At 34.0% G+C, this 22,876-nt stretch overlaps 1 protein-coding gene across 1 annotated transcript in view; it reads left to right on the plus strand.

Moving 5' to 3' along the window:
• Window positions 1-4,200: 4,200 nt before the first annotated feature.
• The window catches only part of Cysu (peroxidase homolog), a 28,665-nt gene continuing 9,989 nt past the window's right edge, over window positions 4,201-22,876 (plus strand). Inside the window, exons 1-10 of the mRNA XM_076382820.1 lie at window positions 4,201-4,370; window positions 12,574-12,653; window positions 12,870-12,963; window positions 13,716-13,907; window positions 14,002-14,198; window positions 16,085-16,337; window positions 18,525-18,670; window positions 21,990-22,231; window positions 22,523-22,655; window positions 22,739-22,866. Of these exons, the coding sequence (XP_076238935.1) occupies window positions 4,201-4,370; window positions 12,574-12,653; window positions 12,870-12,963; window positions 13,716-13,907; window positions 14,002-14,198; window positions 16,085-16,337; window positions 18,525-18,670; window positions 21,990-22,231; window positions 22,523-22,655; window positions 22,739-22,866 (1,635 nt within the window). The remainder of the gene's footprint in view (window positions 4,371-12,573; window positions 12,654-12,869; window positions 12,964-13,715; window positions 13,908-14,001; window positions 14,199-16,084; window positions 16,338-18,524; window positions 18,671-21,989; window positions 22,232-22,522; window positions 22,656-22,738; window positions 22,867-22,876) is intronic.

A 22,876-nucleotide genomic window follows, 5' to 3' on the forward strand; every position in this document is an offset into this window, starting at 1 on the left:
AAATTTAATTCTGCTGGAAAGTTTATAATAGTTTATAACACATAATTACACACTTTATTTACTGTTATAAATTCTGAATATTTACTTCAGCATGAAATTTTCTATTTCTACTTACAAAGACACTATTTTAACTAGATACTACATAATTAAAGATTATCTTTCTAATAACTACACAGTTATAAGTCTATACTTTACAGTAAAGTATAAAGTAAAGTCTATACTTTACAGACAAAAGAAGTTAGGTAATATAATTAGATTCATCTTTTATAATAATAATTATAATAAAGAGGACCCAGTATCCCGTTTCTAACACAATTAAAATATTCCACTTTGCCATTGAAAAGCAATTGCTTACTCTCCTTGCCTTACTTCTCGCCAAATAAATAAAAATGAGGGAATGCAGCTAGATGCATAGCAAGAATTCCAAGTCAATCCGTTTTTCTTCGACTGTCAAGATTGATGGTCTCCCGTTGAATTTCATGGCAGATTCCTTAAACCGTATCGATTAAATGCAGGCAAAGGCATTGACTGAAAGTGGTCAGTTAATAGGACTTACGAAACCAAACCGTGAGGCGACCGGTTTATTCGTGCGTTTCGTCCGTGAGCGGAGTGCAGAATGCGCAAGGTAACCAGAAAGAAAAAGAAAACCGAGAAATTATTTCAAATGTCAGTTACCTTTCTTATCTGATTAATATGTACGCAAAGTTTCGTGTACTTTCATCTGCATCCTCGTGTGAGTTCGTGGGTATCACTCATCGAAGTAAGTTGACACTCACCACCGACTGACCATGGTGTCTCTTTTAACGAAAAGATATAATTTTGAGGAATCAAGTTAATACTTCAACTGCCATGTAATCCATATATTCTTCAGCGATAAACCCACGCACGATTTCGAATTAAATTGACCAAGATTTTTAATGAAGTTCAGTGAAACTGAGGAAGCGTAGTGAGATTAAGAACTTGATTAATAAGAACAAGTGTACACTTCAACGTGATGCCTGTACCAGTTTTAATGGATATACTGGTTATGATAAGAGGAGCGCAGATATTTGTGTTTTTTGGGTTCCTGCATGCGAAATTGGAAGAGAACAGGTGACTGTGTTTAAGAAGTGGTGTCTTGAGATTGGACATAGAAAATTTCGAGAATTTGAAAATGGATGAGGTTGAAAATTAGGAAATATAAAAGTTAAAACATTTTAAAACTTTGGAGCTTGTAAATCTAAAAAGTTAGAACGTCACAATTTTAAGAAACTGAAACTCCAGAAATTGTTGAAACTTTTAGGAACCTCAAAAACTGAGAAGCCTAGAAGTTAGAAATTTTAAATGTTCACTTGGAATTTTGAAAATTTTTAAAGTTAGGGATTTGCCACCATCTAGAATTTCAAGAATTTACAAATTTTGAACACTTCAAACTTTGGACCCTAGAAAACTACACAATTTGGGAACGAACAAAACAAATTTTCAATTTGATAATTGTTTTGAAATTCTAAACTTTCAAGAGAAAATAAAGCTAGTTTAAGAAATGAAAAAGTGAGTTTGACAGATTTATTAATTTCAACGATAAAGTCAAGGGAATAAATAAAACTGTCTTAATATTGAATCCAATGAAAAGATCATAAAAATCTGTAGTTTATTCAAATTTTTATTAAGCAGTTAAGCTATGGAACTATCAAATTCTATCGTGAATTAGAAAATGAAGGTTTATACGAAGATCTTAGCAAACACTCACGTGACTACTTTGCACACATTCTACTTTGCACGCTTCGAAGCATATGCATACGTCGCATATTTTCCACGTAATTCTTTGTTGCAAGGTGGAAAAAGAGGTTACCAAACTATTTCACGTTTTGCAATTTAGTTTCACCGCCGCATTCATGCGTCTACGAAAGAAGGCGCAGTCACGAGGGTACACGTCACACATTCATTGCAAAAAGATCTAAAGCGTATTTAGTTTTAATGATTTCGTTCACAAATCAATCTCTTGAATCACGCATCTTTACCTCTCTCTAAAGGCAATCAATCGATTGCAGCATTCTCTGTACTGTTCCTATTTATTTCTTTTTCTTTGAAATTGTGCAACAAGTGATCGTTCGAAAGTACGGTAATAATATTACATAAATCTGCTACACAGTGTTAACATAATGAACGTTCGATATGATATGATAATGAATTTTTTAGAGCACTGAAAAACGACTTCTGTAATAATAGATTGTTCGTTAGGAACTAACGATCATTTTTTACAGTTTTTTCGTTTCTCGACTTTTTCTTACAGATCGTTATGTTTCTTCAAGAACCATTCCAGATAGAAACAATTTATTTATTATTTATTCCAAGGGAGAGTAACGTTTTCATATTTTAAATTCTCAAAAATTTAACTAAATAAAAGAAAATTTAACTAAATATTAATAAGAGAGTTACAACGTTAAAATTAAAATATCTCTTGAACTGATGATTTGTGGTCATAAATAGGTTCATACATTTTTGTAAAGAATATCAAGCTACACTGACTGGCGCGATCAAAAATATATGATCTCATCTAAAAAAACATTAATGTCCTCCATGCGTCCACATAAAAAAAAAGCTAATAACATCAGAGTGTCTCTTTCGAAACCTTTCAACTCTATCTGAAACATTTCTAGCTACGTATCCTATTAATGCTGTAAATCGAGATGGTAATACCTGTTGAACTTCCCCTGTATAAATATTATTTCGACTCACTATACACATTCTGCATTTGCGGTGTATTCCATTACTTCACAATCGGTTAAACACACGACAATTATTCGCCAATGAAATGAACTGTAATTTCATCCACGCTTATTATCCTCCTCGACAGTCCAGCAACACGGATACATGTACACCCAGCTCAGACAAATCTGATCATATCCATACTCTCTATCTCTTTCTTAGGAGGGAGTCATTGAATGAGAGAAAGAGAGAGAAAATGTCGATAAGGCTAGAATCACTTGAGTTGACTGTACTTCAACCCAGCCAGGTGATTGTCGCAGTTTAAAATAGAGGTGAACGGTCCCCTGGCTGGTTATTTGAATATACTGCAGAGACACGCAGAGTTTTCCACGAGCATGTCCAAGAAAATATTCCAATGAGCTTTGCCGAGGTGAGCAACAACAATTTGATATTTAGTCGTTCTCGAAATGGACATTCTCTCGGACGCACAGTGGTCAAAGTCAGCGACTGCAGCGAAATGGAAAAACAAACGTTCGCGATGCAGATAGCGCAGTTACCAACCGCGATAATTACCTCCTTGTTCCATATAACGCGATAATCATTTTTATTGTGTCTACGAACCCCTCGTGACAGTACACTTGGACTTTACATTTCATTGTTGTGAACGAGGAAAGTTATGGGAATGTCGTCAAGAAGAATTTCCTCCTAATATGCTGCACAATGCGTAATGCGAGAAAGGCTATTCATCTTGCAACGACGTCGACCTTTTACTAGGTAAACATGAATCACCTTGTTGAAACGTACAGAGAAATGTTCTTAAAGTTAGATAAATTCTATTAGAAATATGGAGAATGTTCATATTATTTGAAATAATAGCAGTTTTTAATTATAGGCTTCTTAATTTAGAGAGTTGAAACGAGTTGGATTTCTATTATTTCTATCTTGTGCAAGTATACAATGTGTAAAATATATCCAACATAATTCTGTATTCAAAGATCTGTAAAGCTTCTAAAGTTATAATCAGGATAGTTTTTCCAAATATGACACAACGTCGTCAATTTTCATATTCTTTCATGAAAGCAGCTTCAGTATCCCAAGAAATTCATATTAATTAGAATTCTACCTCAACTGACAATTTGCTAAAGACCCATAATAATCACAACTTCCTTCAAACAATAAATACAAGCATGTATGAAATTCCAGTAAAATCCGACTCAATTTTCTAACCAATAAACTTCCAAAATTCACCTATTCTTCAAAGGGTTAAAGTAGGAAGCCTCCACAAATCAAGATTTAGTAATCTGAATCGAGATGCATAAGTGTTTGTTGAACCAAGGAATAAATCTTGCGCGATCACAAGGCAGAAAGGTAATTCATGACAGATACACCAGATTACAAGCGATTTCACTAGACCCAGTGCCCTGGCACAATCAGCTCGTGATACCTCGATGCTGTGGAAGATAATCGTCACTATTATGTTGCAGATCAACGATAGGGCGGATACGGTTCGCAATGATCGGTCTTTTGCTGCTACTGGCAACCTGGGGAGACAGAGGCAGCTGCCACGGCCTGCAATATCAGCCGATTGATACGTACACGGACAGCGACTGTGCTCTTGTCTTGGATGGTCCAGGAAGAACGAGTGTCCTTGATTACACCTACAATCTCCTACGTGGTTCCTTGTGAGTGGTCTTAATTTAATTTATTATAATTTCACGTTGAGCATAACGCGAACACGCCAAGAGTATGACGTGACGAGAGCCAGTCCCTTTGGGCAAAGATTCCTTTTCAAGTTGATTTATTCAGAACCACTCTCGCTATATGTCTATATTAAATCTGTCACGCCACGCTCGGTCCCAGAAAATAATTCAACCAGCGCCTGCAAACGATGCATCACTGGTGAACTGGTTCCTCGAACATATTTGGAAATGTGTGTTTTAACTCTGCGTGAAAGATGCAGGTGCTTTGCAGGTTGAGGAAGGAAGTGAATGTATAAGCATTTAGGAAAGAATTGGTATGTTAATTCTGAAATGATTCGTTGAAGAATAAAAATTATGCACCTGAATTGAAAGAGGAATTTATTTATCTATTTGGAGAATTTTGGGCAGAATTCGATTAGTTTGTGGGTTCACACATGAAAGAGACTTTGAAAATTGAAACAAATTTTTAATCGTGAGACTTTGCTAATTGGAAAGTTTGAAAATTTGAATATTGGAAAATTTGAACATGAAAATTTGTAGATTTGGAAAATTGCAAGTTTGACAGTTTGAAGGTTTAAAGATTAGAAGATTTGAGACTTTGAAATCGCTTACGCTGAGAAAACAAAAACTTACAATAATTAATATTTAAGAAATTTTGAAAAGTAATAACTTTATAGTTATAACTTCTATTCGTTATTTCGAAGAACTGCTTCGATCGTTGCTTAACGAATAATAAATTGAAATTATAAAATAACAAATTTTAATGAGTTTTGTTTCACAACTGTTTTATATCAGCATTAATAATTAGTACTATTTAGTACCTTTCACCGTACAGAATACATATACATATACATAACCACATCTGTATGCTCAAGAACTCATCACTAGAGAACTTAAAGTTTATACGTTTAAGACACTTTATGTAATCACTAACCCAAGTTCTAGGCCTCGAGCGTACAACCAACGATCGCTATCTTAATTATTAGTTACTATTATATTCATTCATTTGGCGACACAAAAGCATATATCATTTTTAATTAAATCGTCCTTTCGTGGCATTTCTTCCTGCAAATCTTTTACTGCGATCTCTGCCTTTTACATTCGTACTCTTGGTTTATTATTAAATTTGCCTGTGTTATAGGACGAATTCTGTAGTTTTTACAGACACTGTGCAATATGATATAAAGTATTCATTATTAACTTTTCATTTTTTAATATTTTTAGTAAAATGCTGCACTAATTAACTGATAGAGCATTATCTGGATAAGATAATCAAATACTTTTAGTAGATGATTGTTCATTCACTTGTTATTGGTTTTTATTTCTGAATACCACATAGAAAAAATATTAACACTTTCTCAAAATAATGTTTGGTCTAAATAGGTGTTTTAATTAAAGTAGCAAACTAGTTTAAAACTGAAATTAAACTTGTCTAAAATATATATGTAGTATTCTGAAAATGCAGACTTATTTGCAATGACCATATTTAATTCCTGATAAAGGTTCCCAAAATTTGTGTAAATTAAGCTATTTTTAAACACTGTATTTAGCACTATGTATTTCTTTACAGTATTATATGTAAAAAGTATGTCCTCAACGATAGAGTATCATTTATTCTTTTATCCAAAACATCTAGTTAGCTAAAATGAAAAATGATTTCCAAATGAATTATTCACTCTTATTAGAAAGGATGATAACATTTTCCACGTTATTTCTATAACGAAAATATTACAGTAATATTTGTAAGTATTAATCATTTTTATTTTAAGAATTACTTTTACTTGACAACACTAGTAACGTTCATTTTAAGTAATTTGTGCTCAAGTGTGCTCTGAAATTGAACGTATCGACCTAGGATTATGATCCTTTTAGGCTAATGAATCGAAGAACGTTGCGCAACGCGTGAGACCTCCACCGATATTTTCGAGGTCTGGAGAAAGCAGGAACTTCGGTCAGGAGCAGAGTATCATTAGACAGGACTTTCACTATCTATCTAACCTTTGTTCTCAGGATTTATAGCAATAAGTGCAATCCAACAAGATTTCCACTCGAACGCCCGCTGAACACTATTTTTAATATTGTTGTGCGACATTTCCTATGGATTAAGCTGACGTATTAAAATTTAGAATTTTATGCACTAGATCAATTTCTCGTTTAGCTAGTTCTGAATAGTTCCGCAATTCACCCAGGACACTGTACAGCTAGTGATAATTTATCATAGTGAAATAGAAGTGTGTTTCAATACCAAGTCGTGAGAACGCTTGTACAATGAGAACAGCGTTGCACGCCGCAGAAAACCTGATCTCCTTTTGTTTATCAGCGAGGATAAGACAATGGAGGGTTGTTGTAATCCCCGAGCTCGAAACCTTGGAAGCAATAACTACTATAGAATTATGGTTTTCGTTTCAAACTATTTCAGTTATTCAGATTAAGACTGAGAATTTAAAAATTTTACAGTTATTTAAAATATTGTACTATGGATTTTATTGTAAAAGGCCATACGTTTCTGTGAAAAATTCTGCTAAAGTATAATGGAGCAGGAAATAATTTCGATTCGCGTGGAACATTAAATACAGCCTTCTATATCAGCCCTGACAACTTTAATGACACGTCTATTACTTGACACAGGATCTAACAAGAAGAAAAATAATCAATGAATTATTAATGAGTCCATAATGAGACGACGGTACCCGATAAATTTTATTTCACAGCTATTGCCTTTAATTATTGTACAACGCGTTTATGAAATTCTGAAATAGTCTTGCTGATACGATAATGAAATTAAACCCAATTATTTGTAACTACTTCAAACAAATCTTAATGTTTCTTTTAATTTTTCTATGAGTATTTTAAAGTACTATTTTTAAAGAATTATTACCTTATAATTATGGAGAAAGTAATACCAACTCTTAATAGGTACTACGTGTTTAAAAGATTATAAATGGTAAGAATTAAATTTAAGAAAAAAGTTAGATATTGACGTAACCTTTCCAGGTAGTTTAATTTTATTACAGAAGTATATGCTACATTTAATTTAATGATATGTTTTGTATGAATCTAAATAACTGTATTCGATAATCATTTCTTTTACACCAAAAATTTCAAATCAAAGATTAAAGTATAGTAAATGATTCCACGGAGAAAAACAAACATTTAACGACAATATGTGAAAAGAAACAGCGAACAGAAATTCATCACTTAATTCTATACGTCCTCCACAATCATTTAATTTTATTAAAACTGTTGTTTCTGAAATTACATTTCAGAGAAATGGACAAAGAAAATTTCCCTAGTGTCCCCTTAAAGGCTCCCACAGATTAACGCGAATTTTTTACAGCAACAGTGAATTTTTCGTGGCATCCTCTTCTCACCAATATTTATTCATATATCTGTTCTCTCAATTCATCACGAATACTCTGCCGCTGTAGAACATTCGTGTTGGTCTATGTGAGCCTTATTACGTTCCATACTTCATTAACGAGTAAAATCACTTCACTATTAAAACCGACAAACTTCCTCAGAGTCAAGTGCAAGATAATGGCTCAGTATGATACAAATCGTTCGCATTAAGTGGCATGATAGACTGTAATGAACTGTCATTGATTCGAGGAAACTGTTTAATGAGCAACGGTACGTTTAATGTACCAAAGACGATTAATCTATTTCTAGACTTGCGCGAAATTCTGGTAAAGCAGCATGGTTCTGTCAGTTATAACAAGGCATAATGCGATTGCATCGTTCCCCTGCAATTACAAGACTGGAACTGCCTCTGTGCGACTGTGCACGTAAACTTTGCTGAACGCTCACGTGAACCAGCGTGCGCTCTTGTCAGCAACTCGTGTAGCCACGATTAAACATAATCGCGAAAAAATCACTATGGTTGGTTGTGGTCGTTTTATAGTCAGACGCTAGTAAAATACGACCAATCTGATCAGAACAAAAGGTAGGAATGATAATTGTGAATCACGACGATTAAACGTCTTAGTGAAAATGATTAGACAATCATACGTGCATCTCGTACTGATAGACGATAAAATTATTATAAATGCATATATTTTTTTATAGAAAGATTTTTATTGATAAATACTCCCCCAGCGTGTATAATACTATTACTATTATTTTTCTTTTACTATTATAATACTATTATAAGTATTTACTTATTATAAGTAATACTATTATAATACTATTATAAGTATTATAATACGTATTATAATACTTATATATTATATTATTATAATAAGTATATATATTAGTATTATAATATTATTATATAGTATTATTATATATATAGTATTATTATATAGTATTATAATACTTATTTATAATAAGTTATTTATAATAAGTATTATAGTAATAGTATTATAATACTTATAATAGTATTATATATAGTAATAGTATTATAATACTTATAATAGTATTATATATAAGTATTATAATACTATATTATAATACTTATAATAGTATTATATATAAGTATTATAATACTATTACTATTACTTACTACTATTATTTACTACTATTATTATACTATTAGTGTATAATACTATTACTATTATTTTTCTTTATACTATTGCTATCATTTTTCTGGGATAGATACTACTATGTAGATATCTCAAGTATGTAAATACTGTAATGGTAATGAACATGTTAACACAAAAAATCAAAAGTCTATCAGACTTTTGATACGATTAAAATAGATATTTAAAAATTAAAATTACAATATTGCAGTTTTAATTTCTAAGTTCAATTATAGGTCAACAAAAGTTTAAATTTAAAATTTAAATTGAAATTCATATGAAAATATATGAACTGCTTCTATTATTAATAAATAAAATTAAATAAAAAAAGTATAGAAACATTGAAATTTGAGTTCTAAAAAATAAACGTATCTTATTCACATGAAAGGAATACATATGTAATTCATCTAACTTGACACATTATCATACTTTCGAAATTTATTCTTCATAACTTCATTTGAATCATTCGCATAGCATCATATGAGTTCATTGTAGTACTTAAGATAGATCGCTAACAATTTCAAGTATTTTAATCTGGAACACCTACAGAGAATACAAATTAATTTTTTGCTCAAAAGCTGGGCGATTAGACTTATGCAAGTCGTTGAAAACGAAAATAATTAAGAGTCGCCTGAGGATATACTGTAACTGCATGCTGGACAGAATGCATCAGGATCTATCCATGCGTTAGTGATCATAGTGAAAGTCAATTCAGCGTTTATTTATGCAATTAAAATGCAACTGAAATATTTTCATGAGCTATCCTTACGCAGTAACGAACTGTCGTAACAGCTTTCGATTAGAACTTTTATTTTTACGGTGCGATGCTCGCGATGAACAGTAACACAATTTTATCGATTTACAGAAATTGGGAAAACGAAAACAACGTTTTGTATGTTTAAGTACTAGAAATATTTTCTGCATTAGAAACTTTATGGAGCTTACATACTGAACCACAGAAAGCTAACAAATTGTTTGAATTAAAATTACCAGAGCAGCAAAGATGAGTAATATGATTTAATATTTAAGGAGCATAATCTATAAATGTTATATGAAGTTAGCTTGTAAATGATTTATTACAAAGTTACAGACAAAAACGTACAAGATATTTCGTATCGTGTGAACATTGCTAACAATTTTTATATCATTTTAATAGTTTAACATCGATTTGATATGAAATTTACTGAATTGTAAATTTCTTCACAATTTTACTGCATCTCAGCAAGAAAATTATTAGTTCATTGAATTAATTCATCGCACGTACTTATTTCTCTACTGTATACTTTCTGTTTCTGTTGCTGAGGTGCAGCATAATCACGAAGAAATTTATAATGCAGTAAATTCCATGTCAAATCGATGTCAAGCTTACATCGATGTACGTGGTAATTATTTTGAAATGATATAAAAATTGTTAACGATGTTCACACGTTACAAAACTTCATAGAACATTTTTTTCTTATTTTCACTCCTACATTATGTTCCTAAAATATTGTAGTTAGAGTAGGAAATACGCTGTATATCTTATTTTCTCACACATAGTCATCTCATTTCTGGCTGTAGCATCAGTTCTAAAATACCTTGCATTATTACTCCAATGAAAAATAAATATAGATAAGTAGCAAATTATGAGCAAAGCATTTTCTTCTTAAATTGTGTGTAATTGAACTCTCAAATACTTCTCTCCTATTGTGGTCTACAAATAACGCACAAGTATCGATAATATCGTCGGCCTTGGACAACGATACTTTGTCAGCTGATACTGAATGAAATGGCAAATCCAAAGGTTATGCAATTAATACGCAGATCATGTTCCTGATTTCATTACATTGATAACGAGGTTTCTGTAATATAGTATAACTTTTCACTTGCGCATTCTACGAGTGCAATTCATATCTAGTGTCGTTCTCGCTTCTTTAACAATTGACAGGAATCAATTTTCTCATAACTCACTTTTTACTAACTTTAGCCAAGATTTTTTCAGAATTCCTCTATAATCTTAAGTGGAAAATGTTGTTAGACATATCCTGATAAAGATAATGGAAGAATTTGTTGCTTTCAACATTTTAGTATATCATAAATACAATTACAAAAAATAGATTTGAAGTGAATCAGACGAAAAACAGTTTTTAATTTCTTTTTTTCACGTTTGAAGATTCTTGTTAAAAACTCTATAGTAACTTGTAATAATACTATAATTTATATTGTGCGAAAGTAGTTTAATTTGTTTACTCGCCCCGAATAAGAATTCATTAGAAGTCTACAATGTAGTATTACAAAAAGAAGTCATCTTTATTTATGTTTTTGTTAATTAAAGAAGTCTACAAATTTATTTTCTACGCTTAGTTGCACGCTGTTTAATGGGACAGGTATAACAGAATTATTGGATCTGTAAAAGCCACTATTACGACACAAAATTGCACAATAATACATTCTGTCGTAATTAAGTCCAGAACCACTCTTAAATATTTCTCAAGTGCACCCATTACTTGGTTTAATAATGATTGTGACAGGATAATGTGTGAGAAAATATTTTAGAGCAGAAGTAGGCATAGAGACAGTTTGCGAGTAGAACACGAGTCACAAGAATGTTAACAAAGTCGCAGCATTAGGTAATCTCCATCTGGAGCATTCGAGGATTGTTAAAAAGGTATGAACGAGCAAATTGTCGTTCCATAAAGTTGGAGGAATAAAGCAGTGCAATGAAATAATCCACCTGAAGTGAACGAAGAATAAAAGATAGCAGAGGGTTGCAGTCATTCATGAAATTCCATAGTACCTAACTATTGCATATACTTCAAAGGTGACACAACTGAAAAAACGTGATTTCCTAATTACAGCTATAAAACAGATTGGCAAATGCATCTCTATTCATTATAAAAAGTTTACGAGTTAAAGATCAAAATTATAGAATTTATTCAAACAACTCTTCAAATATAAATTACAAATTATTTAAATAATAACAAAAAAATCAGTCAATCAGCTACACCAGTTAAAATATGAAAAAGTTACAGTTCTTCCACAGACCTACTTTTTCTTGGATCTCACAGTCTGAAGAATTTTTTCTTAACATGTCGCTTCATTTCTCAATTTTTCATTGGACCATATTCTACAATATTCAGTCTATATCTCAAAATGTTTTCGATAAAATATCACTGTGATCCTTTTAACAACAGCTGTCTGAAAATTGAGCTAGGTCTAGATGACCCACTGCAACAGTAGGTAACAAACAGGTACGACAACCGAGGGTTAAACGAGGAAACGACAATCGCTAATCCGACAGCCAGGAAAGCAAAGCAAGCCACTAGGTTAACCTTCAAAGGTAAAAGCCACGAGGAACGGCACGTCAATGCCAGTATATTTCGTTGCAAGAAACAGGATATGTCAATTCACCTGCGTTCGCGAGTCCACGGTTCGTAAGGTAGTTTCGGGTTACCTTGATACAGAATATCCGAGAGTGCAGTGACGGTAAATGCGTGGCTCCGCGGAGGCTCGGCTCCAGCTTCTCACGAAACTAGGCTACGACGTTAGGTAATTAACGCAGCAAAAAGCGTGGCGGGGGAGGAATGGAAAAATAGCGGGGGCGATGGACGAGAGGCTGTAAATAATACGCTTGTATTCGAAGATCGAGAGCACGCGTTAACTTTCATCCTCGTTTCTTCACCTTTCAGCCCGCCAACAGGAGGATCGCAGACATGCATCACTTACGACGCCGTTAATCGCGCCTACATCGAAGCAAGAAAACGCATCAGTAAGTGCGCCCGACACAATGGGAAAAATGTCTAACAATAATTACGTAGACCTCGGTGATTTACGATGTCGTTTGCAACGGATAACTCACCGACGCGATTCGCTACGTTTGTCTAAAACGATCGTCCCGCGGCGCGTTATCCTTCGTCCGTGATTACCGCATTTTTTTATTCCACGCTCGCGTCGAGCCGATCTTCACGCGTTTCGATTGATGCAGATGTGGCGCAACCGAGGAACAAAATGTGGCGGCCAGAAGACCTGGCCACCGTCGGCGAACTGCTGCTGGACATCAGCACCAATCTTGCTCAGACGTAAGAACCATTCTCTCTGAATCTGCGTTCTAGATTAACCTTCGACGATTCAAGTTTCTTTTGTAATGAACGGCTGAGAAAAGTGACTTTATTGTTAGCAAAATTATACGTATACTCGCGGGGTAAAGGAATTTGAAATCGAAGGTATTGTGTCATCCTATGAGTAAAGAATGATAATAAATTGAAATGGAGTATTATCGTGTGAAATATTCTACTATTTCGTATATCGTATAAAGGGTTTGAATATTGGGAAACAGTTTCCAAAGAAATAGCTTGTGAAATTTTAACAAAATTATTGAGGAGAGAGCGTGTAAAAAATTGAAATAGGGAACTAAATGAAGGCCTTAACTCAAAGAGCTGCCTATATCTTTTTATTATACACACTATTTATATTGTTATTCGGGGTGTAAGCAGTATATATGATAATATTTTAAAGGGCGGTTGCGTAGCTGAAATGGAACGTTCAAACGAAGAGTAAATGAAGATATTCGAGGATATAGATCTCAAATATTTATAAGTTAAACCTTAAGAGATAGGTACAGCAAAATGTACTCAGCTAGCATGTAAGCTATTACTATTGCAAAATGAAGGTAGATCGAATATCGTGTCATAGAATATTTTGTATTCCACTTGAGCTTCCCTACCAGCCTTTAAAATATTATCACATATATTGTTTACACCCTGTATACATATTTGCCACCTAAGTTACTGCAGTGAACTAACGAAATCTTTCTATTCAATGGAACAATTAGGTACGGTCTAACAGCTGAGGATGTTGACAAGTACCTACCCCTAATCGATACCTCTAAAACGTTAATTCGTGAGGTATGTCCAGCATACTTGAGCGAGGTGGAATGTCGTGCAGGCAAATATAGACGAAACGATGGTCTGTGCACGAATCTACAAAATCCAACCTGGGGTGCCACCCTAACGCCCTTCCAAAGGTGAACTTCCTCGTTGCACAAATTTTGACAGTTTTGCTATGTAGCATCTGACTGGTAGTTTATTGTTTTATTATGAATTGTTTTTATTCTGCAGGTTACTGACTCCCAGATTCGCGGATGGTATAACAGCCCCAAGAATATCTGTAACCGGTCACGATTTGCCATTATCACGAGTAGTGTCGCGAACTATGCATCCTGATGAGGGTTATCATGACCACGCTGGCACAGTGATGGTGATCGCCTGGGGACAGTTTATGGACCACGACTACACGCTGACTGGCACGCCTCTAGGTACGATTCTAACTAGAATAATTGTTAAATTATGAGGTATAATGTACATGTCATCGTGAAATCGGGATTAATTTAAAGAACTAATAAGCACTGGGAGAACAGATAGCGTGACTGAATTGGTAAGAGTGAATTTTTTGTTACATCAGTAGTAAGTTGCAAAATATTTAACTCAATTTACTTTTAATGAAAAACTACTTAGGATACAATTTTATTTAAAAGGCCATTAATTAAATAATTGCACTGCATGAGGAGAATGAAAATTCAATTTATACAATTTATAATCACTTAAAACTCACACTTAAAAATATAATGAATTTTAAAGACTGTCAGGAGCTTTGTAAAATTGGAGTATTATTAACTTTAAGCTTCTTAATTAACTTAAAATTAGAAATTCACGTTTACATGGCGAAACTAAGGATTAAAAAGTAAGATTAGCTTACATAAAGTTAGATCTGGATCAAGACAAATTTCTCCTCGGAGATCTATAATCTGACATGAAAGAGTTAGTTAATCAACTGTCACGATAGTCAAAAGGAAAGGCAAAAAAAATATCCTAGCCTCGAGGAGTGACCGAGAATTCGTGAAACAAAAACAGAGAAAGCAACCGAGCCCTAATTTCCAGTCAATAGCAAAGTATGCAATCGGCGTCGAGTGAGTTACATCAGCGTGCTAAGACGTTCATATATAGCAAGCGTCGTAGACAGCTCCCAAGCCCTTCTACGTCGAATATTTACCGTCTATCGAAACTGGGGTAACTGCCAGAGAAAGCGAATGATCGTCGTCCAGATAACTAGGAGGTCGATCATGTGACTACTGTGGCGTTTCCACGAACCGTGCGATCCACGCCGAAATTGCACACGTCCACATATTTATCCTGGAACTTGGCAATTAGTGGCAGAAACACGAATTGCGCGTGGACTATTATAGAAAAATTAATTGGGCACTTCCGAGAAGAATATCGCTTAGAACTTTCAAGATGATTCATGACTTGATAATTATGTTTACAAGAAAGGTAAAAATAGAGAGGAAAGAAGGTGGTCACGAATGCAGATGCAGCTAAAGACCAAAGATTTGGTGTCACTTGGGATAAATTGATCTGATATCAAGTATTTTTTTAGATATTTCATGATTCTAAAATTTCGATTTTTATGTATTTATATATATATGGTCCTTTAATGTAAATAATGGTTTAGGCTAAAAAATATGAGTTGCTAGTAACATAATTTATGATACGTGCTACTTTCTACAAATTCTTTATGGAATGCATTGGAATGCAGGTAGAGTTTCATTATTTATATCTGAGATCAGTTGACTACCAAAACTAACTGCACTTTCAATATTCTTTGATACTTTGATATTTAATATCAGGACAATTAACCCTGTTTTTACTAAATTGTCATTAAAATTATAGTCTAAACTAAAGTCTTGTTACATTTTTCTATTAATATGATACGATGAAAAAGTAATTATAATTATTTAAATTCGTTTCTTTCGCGATGAAATCTTTAGTTGCTCTTAAACATCCCGTAGGCCAAGCCAATCAACTTTGATATTCAAATCGCGAATAAATTATTCGAGATACCAGTCCACAGAGCAATACCAAGCAAAGGTAGAGACAGAAGTCACTCTATGTTCTAGAGAATCTCATGCTCGAAAAACCCCTGCTAACATCATTCATCATCTTCAGTTCCGTCAAGTATATGCACGTTCACGTCTCTGCCCTACATAGCACACTCTCAAGAAAATGATATAGGCATATCTAGCTCGATCGATGGAGAAAGTTAATTACGCCAGTAGAACTGGCCTGGCACAATTAAATAAATAACGCTATCAAACGACGAAGTACCAGTGCCATGCTGTCATATGATCGATGAGTACTCTTCCAGATCCCCTGAACCGAAACGACCCCGAGGAATGTTGCCATCGACCACCGCACCTGAAAAACCCTTACTGCAACGAGATCCTCATACCGGAAGACGATTATTTCTACAGGTTGTTCAACGTGAAATGCATGGACTTCGTTCGCGCCTTTCCCGCCGTCCGACCTGGCTGCCGATTAGGATCTCGGGTGCCTTTTAATCTTCTGACAGGCGTGTTGGATGGAAACACGGTTTACGGAATCACGGAGTCATTCTCCAGGTAAAACTTCTGTTCTGAGATAGATTGAATCGACTTTTCTTTGTTACAGTGCGAATGACAGACTTGTTAATACGTATTCAGAGAATTACTTAGAAATAGTTATTTCTTTTTCAATTTTCCTTATGAACAGTTGTCACGTTCAATCGTTGTCCAGTTTCATTTCAATTTTTATATGAGCAGTAAAATATTTTTGGGATCTGAATCTAGAAATTTAATAACCATCCAGGAATGAAATTATGAGTCACTGTGTTTATGAGTGCAAGGCAAATTAGTAGAAGTTATAACGATAAGATACTTTTGCAGTAGAGGTCTATGGTAGAGATAGACTTCTGGCGCCACCCAGTGGCGATAAGGCTCATTTTTTAGTTAGATGTGAAAAGTGTCTGTATACTGTGAGAAGCGGTTACCTTATTGGTTTATACATGGATTTACAGATATTATATTCAAGGTGTAAGTTCTTTAAAGTTCTCTGAAGTTCTCTATAAGTTGACTGTTAATCGCTGTTCAGAACAGATAAGTCTTTACCTGATTCTATCGATCATAGTACGAGACTTCAGAAAATATATCATCTACAGATTAACATGTTTTCTAGTACTGGCAAAAAGTTTCTGATCAAACGCAGCAACAGGAAATTATTTTAAAATATTGCAGGTTTTGAAAATGTAAAATATCGTACCAAACCCATCTAGTATTTTCATATGTTTTGTATCCATACAATAGAATTTTACACTTCTAAAACTACAATATTTTTTAACAACTTTTGATTAAAAACTTTTTGCCAGGAGTAGTGGTATCCAATCACCTAACTCACTAGTAAAAAATACTTTTTGTGGAAAACTTAGAGAACAATTCATCAATGTAATGTGCATTTTATAATATATGTATAATACTTAAAAAAAAATAATTCACTCTATCGTTACTATATTAAGCTATTTAGGAATGTTATCTTTTAGATCTTGATTAAGACATAAACACAAATTTTTTGAACGTGTTGCTTTATTGTCTTATTTTATAATCAATAATGTCAGAACGGTAAGAGAAGAGTCGAATCATTGATTATACTACTGAATTTATCTTCAGAGTAGAAAGTGAAATAACTCAGACTGGTCGAATTGTAGGATATCGTCATAAAAATAAATTAAGGGGCTAATAGAGAACGTCAGTGTTCTTTATCGATTTAGATAGCACTCTGCAAGTTTCTAAAGTAAACAGTATATAATTTTTTTATGTTTCTTAATGATGGTAAGTGAAGTTTAACGAGTAAAATTACCGCCTCCTAAACAACTAATGGATTTTAAACGAATATTCTATGATTATGTAGAAAATAGTATGAAACATACAGAGAAATTAAAAAATCATTTTCACCAGAACTTTTCCCAAAGCCACTAACATCTGTGATAAAACTTTTTACTTGAAACTGAAAAGCTTCTAAATTCTAAAAATACAATTTTTATATATTCTCTTCCTGAAAAACCATTTATAACACTAATTGCGTTCCTCTAGGTGAAAGGTAAATCCTAAGCGTGCGATGAATGTAACAAGATTTACTTGATCTGATTCAATCTTCCGCTATTAACTGCGCAAAGCAGGATAACTTAACAGATGAAAAATGCAGCTTGATCTTTCATTTACAGACAATCGCTATCTTCTTCCATACGTTTTATCCACACGTTTCACACGTTATCATCCGACGTTAATCAACCATTAAAAAGACAGGGAGAACGAGCTGCAACGAGCAAGTAGTATTGCCCCACGATAAAGCCTACGTCTTCATACCTCGCAAGCCCGTGGTTACTTTTTCATCGTTCAGTCACCTCGAAAGGGAAACCGAACGCACTAACAGTCACATGACAATAATAACGCGGTCAGTTATCGAACCACTTGCAACACGTTCGATAAAGCAGCGTCTGTTCAATCTTCGGAATGCTCAAACTTATATGCCCGTTACGTCAGTCACGACGATAAATCAGCATTACGTTGTTCCATATTTTCCAACATAGGTACGGACATTCTGTTTCTCTCACTTTCTAGTCTGCTCGCATTATGAGATCCACGATTGCTCAATCGAACCCAGCGTCGAAGTCTTCCTCAGCCTCTGAGCCATACTGTCACAGAAAATTTTGTGCGTCTGTGGACAGCCACCGATTCAACGAGACCTGATCGAGACCTCGTCATTTATATTTCCAGGAAACTTCGCTCTGGTTACGGTGGCCTATTACGTATGAACCCAGTCTTCTCGGAGTACGGACTCAAGGATTTGCTGCCGCTCAAATTGGACATTCCAGACGAAGGCTGTACTAGGCCGAACCGATCTATGTATTGCTTCGAAGCGGGTAAGAGTTTCAAACGAATCTTTTATAATTTGACTTGAATTTAAGGAATTTTTATGGTTTAACAGTTGAGAGAAGTTGAGTAATTTTTGTATGTCCTCATAGTGTTTAATCTCAAGAACATAATTCTAAAGTATCATGGACGAATTTAAAAAATTGGCAGTGCTACGAGTTTCTATAAACGTTGTAATGTGCAAAGTAGAAGTGGGAATGCTCTGTTAGTTTAAATGCGCTTCTTCTTCTCTCAAAACGATATTTTTAGAATCAGACAACACAATATTTCAACAAAATTATCATTCAAGTTACTCGCACCTTGGCAAGTATCTTCAGTAGATACCCTTTTCTCGTTTGAACTAGAACTAAGCAGACATTACCAAAATTTCACTTTTACGAGATAAAAGAGAAGCTAACTTTGTCATGAAACTTGTAATTTCTTTTTCAAACGCTGAAATATTCTATTTTTCTTTTTTTAGTATTTTTTATTTCTTCTAGTCCGAACATTAATCACATCCATTGGTTTCCCAATGCTTTTCCAATACACTCTTTCATTTCCAAGAACTACAGCTGCTGATTTTATGATCGTCATATAAAAGCAATTTTTTGAAAATTGCTCCTAACAGAATTGCTATAACTTTGAATAAATCCCTATTTTTGTCGAAAAGATATTTTTTAAAAATTCGTAGATAACATAAAAAGGTTTTAATTGATATATTTTCTAATTCTAGTTAAACAAATTCTCAAATATCCATCAAACTGGAATATAAACTATTAAATGACAGTCATAAGACCGATCACTTTCCGATTTCACTTATTGTAGATTTTTCAACTTTATCGTCGAAGTTGCTATATTTATACAAAACAATGGAACTGTCTATGGTTTCTGAATAATAGTGAATAGATGTATATTTAAGAAGTTATTCTGATTTACTCCACTTTTTATTATTAGAAGGTTTAAGCAGTTAGTTTAAAAAGCAATTACAGTGACTTATAGATTCGTTCACATATACTTAGACTGTAGCAGACTCCTTTTATATGCCTCTTTTATCCAACTTTTACATTCAACTCTTCTCTAGTTTTCAGTAAAATTAAATTCTAATTCAAACAATAAAACATTTCTGTAAACTGGAACGTACAAATCCAATAATTCTTAATCCAAAAATTTCGTAAGTCTCTGCGTATATTATTGCAACCTTAATTCGATGGTGCATCTTTCCTGTGCCTAATTATATTCGGCATAATACATCAATTGAGATCAGTATCGATATTATCAGATTGTCTCGTGAAGAGATACATATCTCAATTCAAAGAATTATTCGTTTGTTTCAACCCGATATTTAGTTACAATTGAAGAATCTTCTCAAGGAAGAAATGAATGCCTCATAAAACAGTCGGAAGAACTAAGTGCTATAGCTTTATCACACTAAAGGCTGAACATTTTTCGTCATCCAACAATAAGTATTATTATCCCTACGACAGTGAGATCAACCCTACAAATCACTGACAAATCTAATCACTGTTCATCTACTTGAGATCTGAGCAGCTCATTGTGAGTAACAAAAACGTCATTACTGCCTACAATTCTATCTCACACCGCCCGTCACATTCACCAACCGAGAAACGATTTTCCCACGTCGTGTTCAACCAGTCAGAAAATCGCGCATATCCTACGTGATAATCGTGCGTGCGCGAGACGAAACAATTCAATTGCAATGCACAAGTGCAATAACCTATGGTTTACAGCGGTTCGTATCTGCCGTGCATTAGAACGTTGGCGTCGTCAGCGTTTAATCTTGATGCAAAGGTGCATATCACTGTGTCTATCATCAAATAGAGGCTGGAAAGAAATGAATCGTTACAGTGACCCCAGCCACTCGCTATCGTGAACAATTAATATCGAGGCGAGGACAGGCGTGGTTTCAGGGCCAACGATAATAGATACTGTGTTATCTGCGCGAACAGTGTCGAAATTCTGTTGGAACTCTCGCATTCTGCACCGTCGAGTCGAGGAACGTCGATAGCCGTTCGATCGGACAATTATCGGCGTCTCATTGCGATGTGTGAGCGAAAAAGGGAGTGGCTCTGAGCCAAGGTCGACGACTTTATAACGTCGATGGCATGATCAGCAAAAGGATAATGTCTGTGCGTATATAGGTATTGCCAAATTTGTTTACGCTGCATTTTAGGATACAGCTCGATGACGTTTTTGGGTACCACATCACTCATGTGGATGCCAGTCTTTGTATGATTATAAACAAATTAATTTACATTACTAGGGATGATATTGACAGGAAATTATGAAGGCCATTAAAGGAGGAGTAGTATAAAATGAATGTAAACATAAAACTAAAAATAAGTTTACATGTTGAGATTTCTTTGCATACTTTTGCCTGAAAAATTGTGAAGTTTCTACATATTACTCTTAATTATTTTTATGCTGGCATCTCGATGGCCCTGAATTATGGTTCATAATAATATTGCAAAAGTATTTCATTGAACATGCAACTTTCACTAAACCTGTTTAACTTGATTTCTATATTTCTAATGAGCAGAAACTATGTGAAGTTTTTTATAAGTCGAGCAAGAGTAAACGAAAAATGGCAAAGCATAAGCAAATAAAGCAGTACAAAGAAAAAATATATTCGTCGATTCTTTAGACTGAAAATCTTTAAATTGATGGTCATAAAATATAAGTGAATACGATGATATTAGATTTTTCACAGACAGAACTGAAGTATTTTCATATTCACTAAATAAAGTAGAAAAGTATTTGTATAAATAAATAATACTAAATAGTATTTGTGTAAGATATATAATAGTTTCGCAAAAATTATTACATACTACTCAGTAAACAGTAAAGATCTTCTTACATGAAGGATATAGTATTTTCAAAATTATCATGATAAAATTGCGCACACCTGTCTCCTTACTCTATTACTCCTTCAAAAAGCTATTCTGTTTTACACCAAGTCGAATGTTTTACGTAAAATACCGAAAGTTTCCAAATTTCATAACAAATACTTGTACAATCTTCGTAGCGCCTATTTTCTGATCAGCTGTACTTAATTAGAGATGAACAATGCGAAAGCCATAAAGAGTTTGTATATCCTAAATAAAAACAAGAATAAATATGCATCCTCTTGGTTCCAGTTAATTTGACAGAGGAAGTGAAGAAACTGTGAGAAAATGTATTCAATTCATTTTATGATTTACGTTTACAAGCCGTGGAATGCAGTTGTTCTACTTTTCAGTCCAGAAAAATAGTGGACTTTCGAAAGATAGCAACCGATACTCTTGCTAAACGTGTCGTGACTTTTGTCCTCAGGTGAGATACGAGTCAACGAGCAGCTGGTGCTAACATGTATGCACACCTTAATGGCACGCGAGCATAATAGATTGGCTAAAATATTGAACAAAATAAATCCACACTGGGACGACGAGACGTTGTTCCAGGAAGCGAGGCGTATCGTGATCGCGGAGATCCAACATATCACTTATAACGAATTTCTGCCCATTTTACTTGGGAAAGATGTTATGGAGAAGTTTGGCCTCCTCCTCGAGAAAAACGTAAGATCATAACAACTTTACATAACAGCCAATAAAAATTCTTTGAAACAGTATCAGAACAATCGCCTATCGTTAAAATAACTTCATACTAAAATGTTAGATATGTATTAAATTATAGTTTAACAAAAGAAATCCTACTACGAGTATTATTGAAACCTGTGAAACAAAAGTAAAAATTATCAAAAATCTGTTCAACCCCTGATACAACATTGTTTCAGCTATTGAGATAATTTACAATATTAGAATAAAAAAATTGCTAATATAAAAGCAGCTATTCTTTCATTTACACAGGGATACTGGGATGGTTATGACCAAAGCGTGAATCCAGCTGTAATCGACGCTTTTGCTTCTGCAGCATTCAGATTCGGGCATTCCTTGCTACCCACAGCTGTCGAAAGGTGGAGTAAAGCTCACAAATTTATCGGTGAGTTATATTTAAAAACTAAACCAAAACCTTTGAAGATAAGAAACTTCAAAATAATCGATTTATCGTTCATTTGTTTGAAGCCTCAAAGAGACTGTCAGATTTAATCAGAAGGCCCTATGACCTGTATCGTGCTGGTGTCTTTGACGAATACATTATGGGATTGATGAACCAGGTTGCGCAAGCTATGGACGACTCTATTACGCAGGAAGTGTGTATCT

The sequence above is a fragment of the Calliopsis andreniformis genome, chromosome 8 (genome assembly GCF_051401765.1).
Source record: "Calliopsis andreniformis isolate RMS-2024a chromosome 8, iyCalAndr_principal, whole genome shotgun sequence".
NCBI classification, from domain to species: domain Eukaryota; kingdom Metazoa; phylum Arthropoda; class Insecta; order Hymenoptera; family Andrenidae; genus Calliopsis; species Calliopsis andreniformis.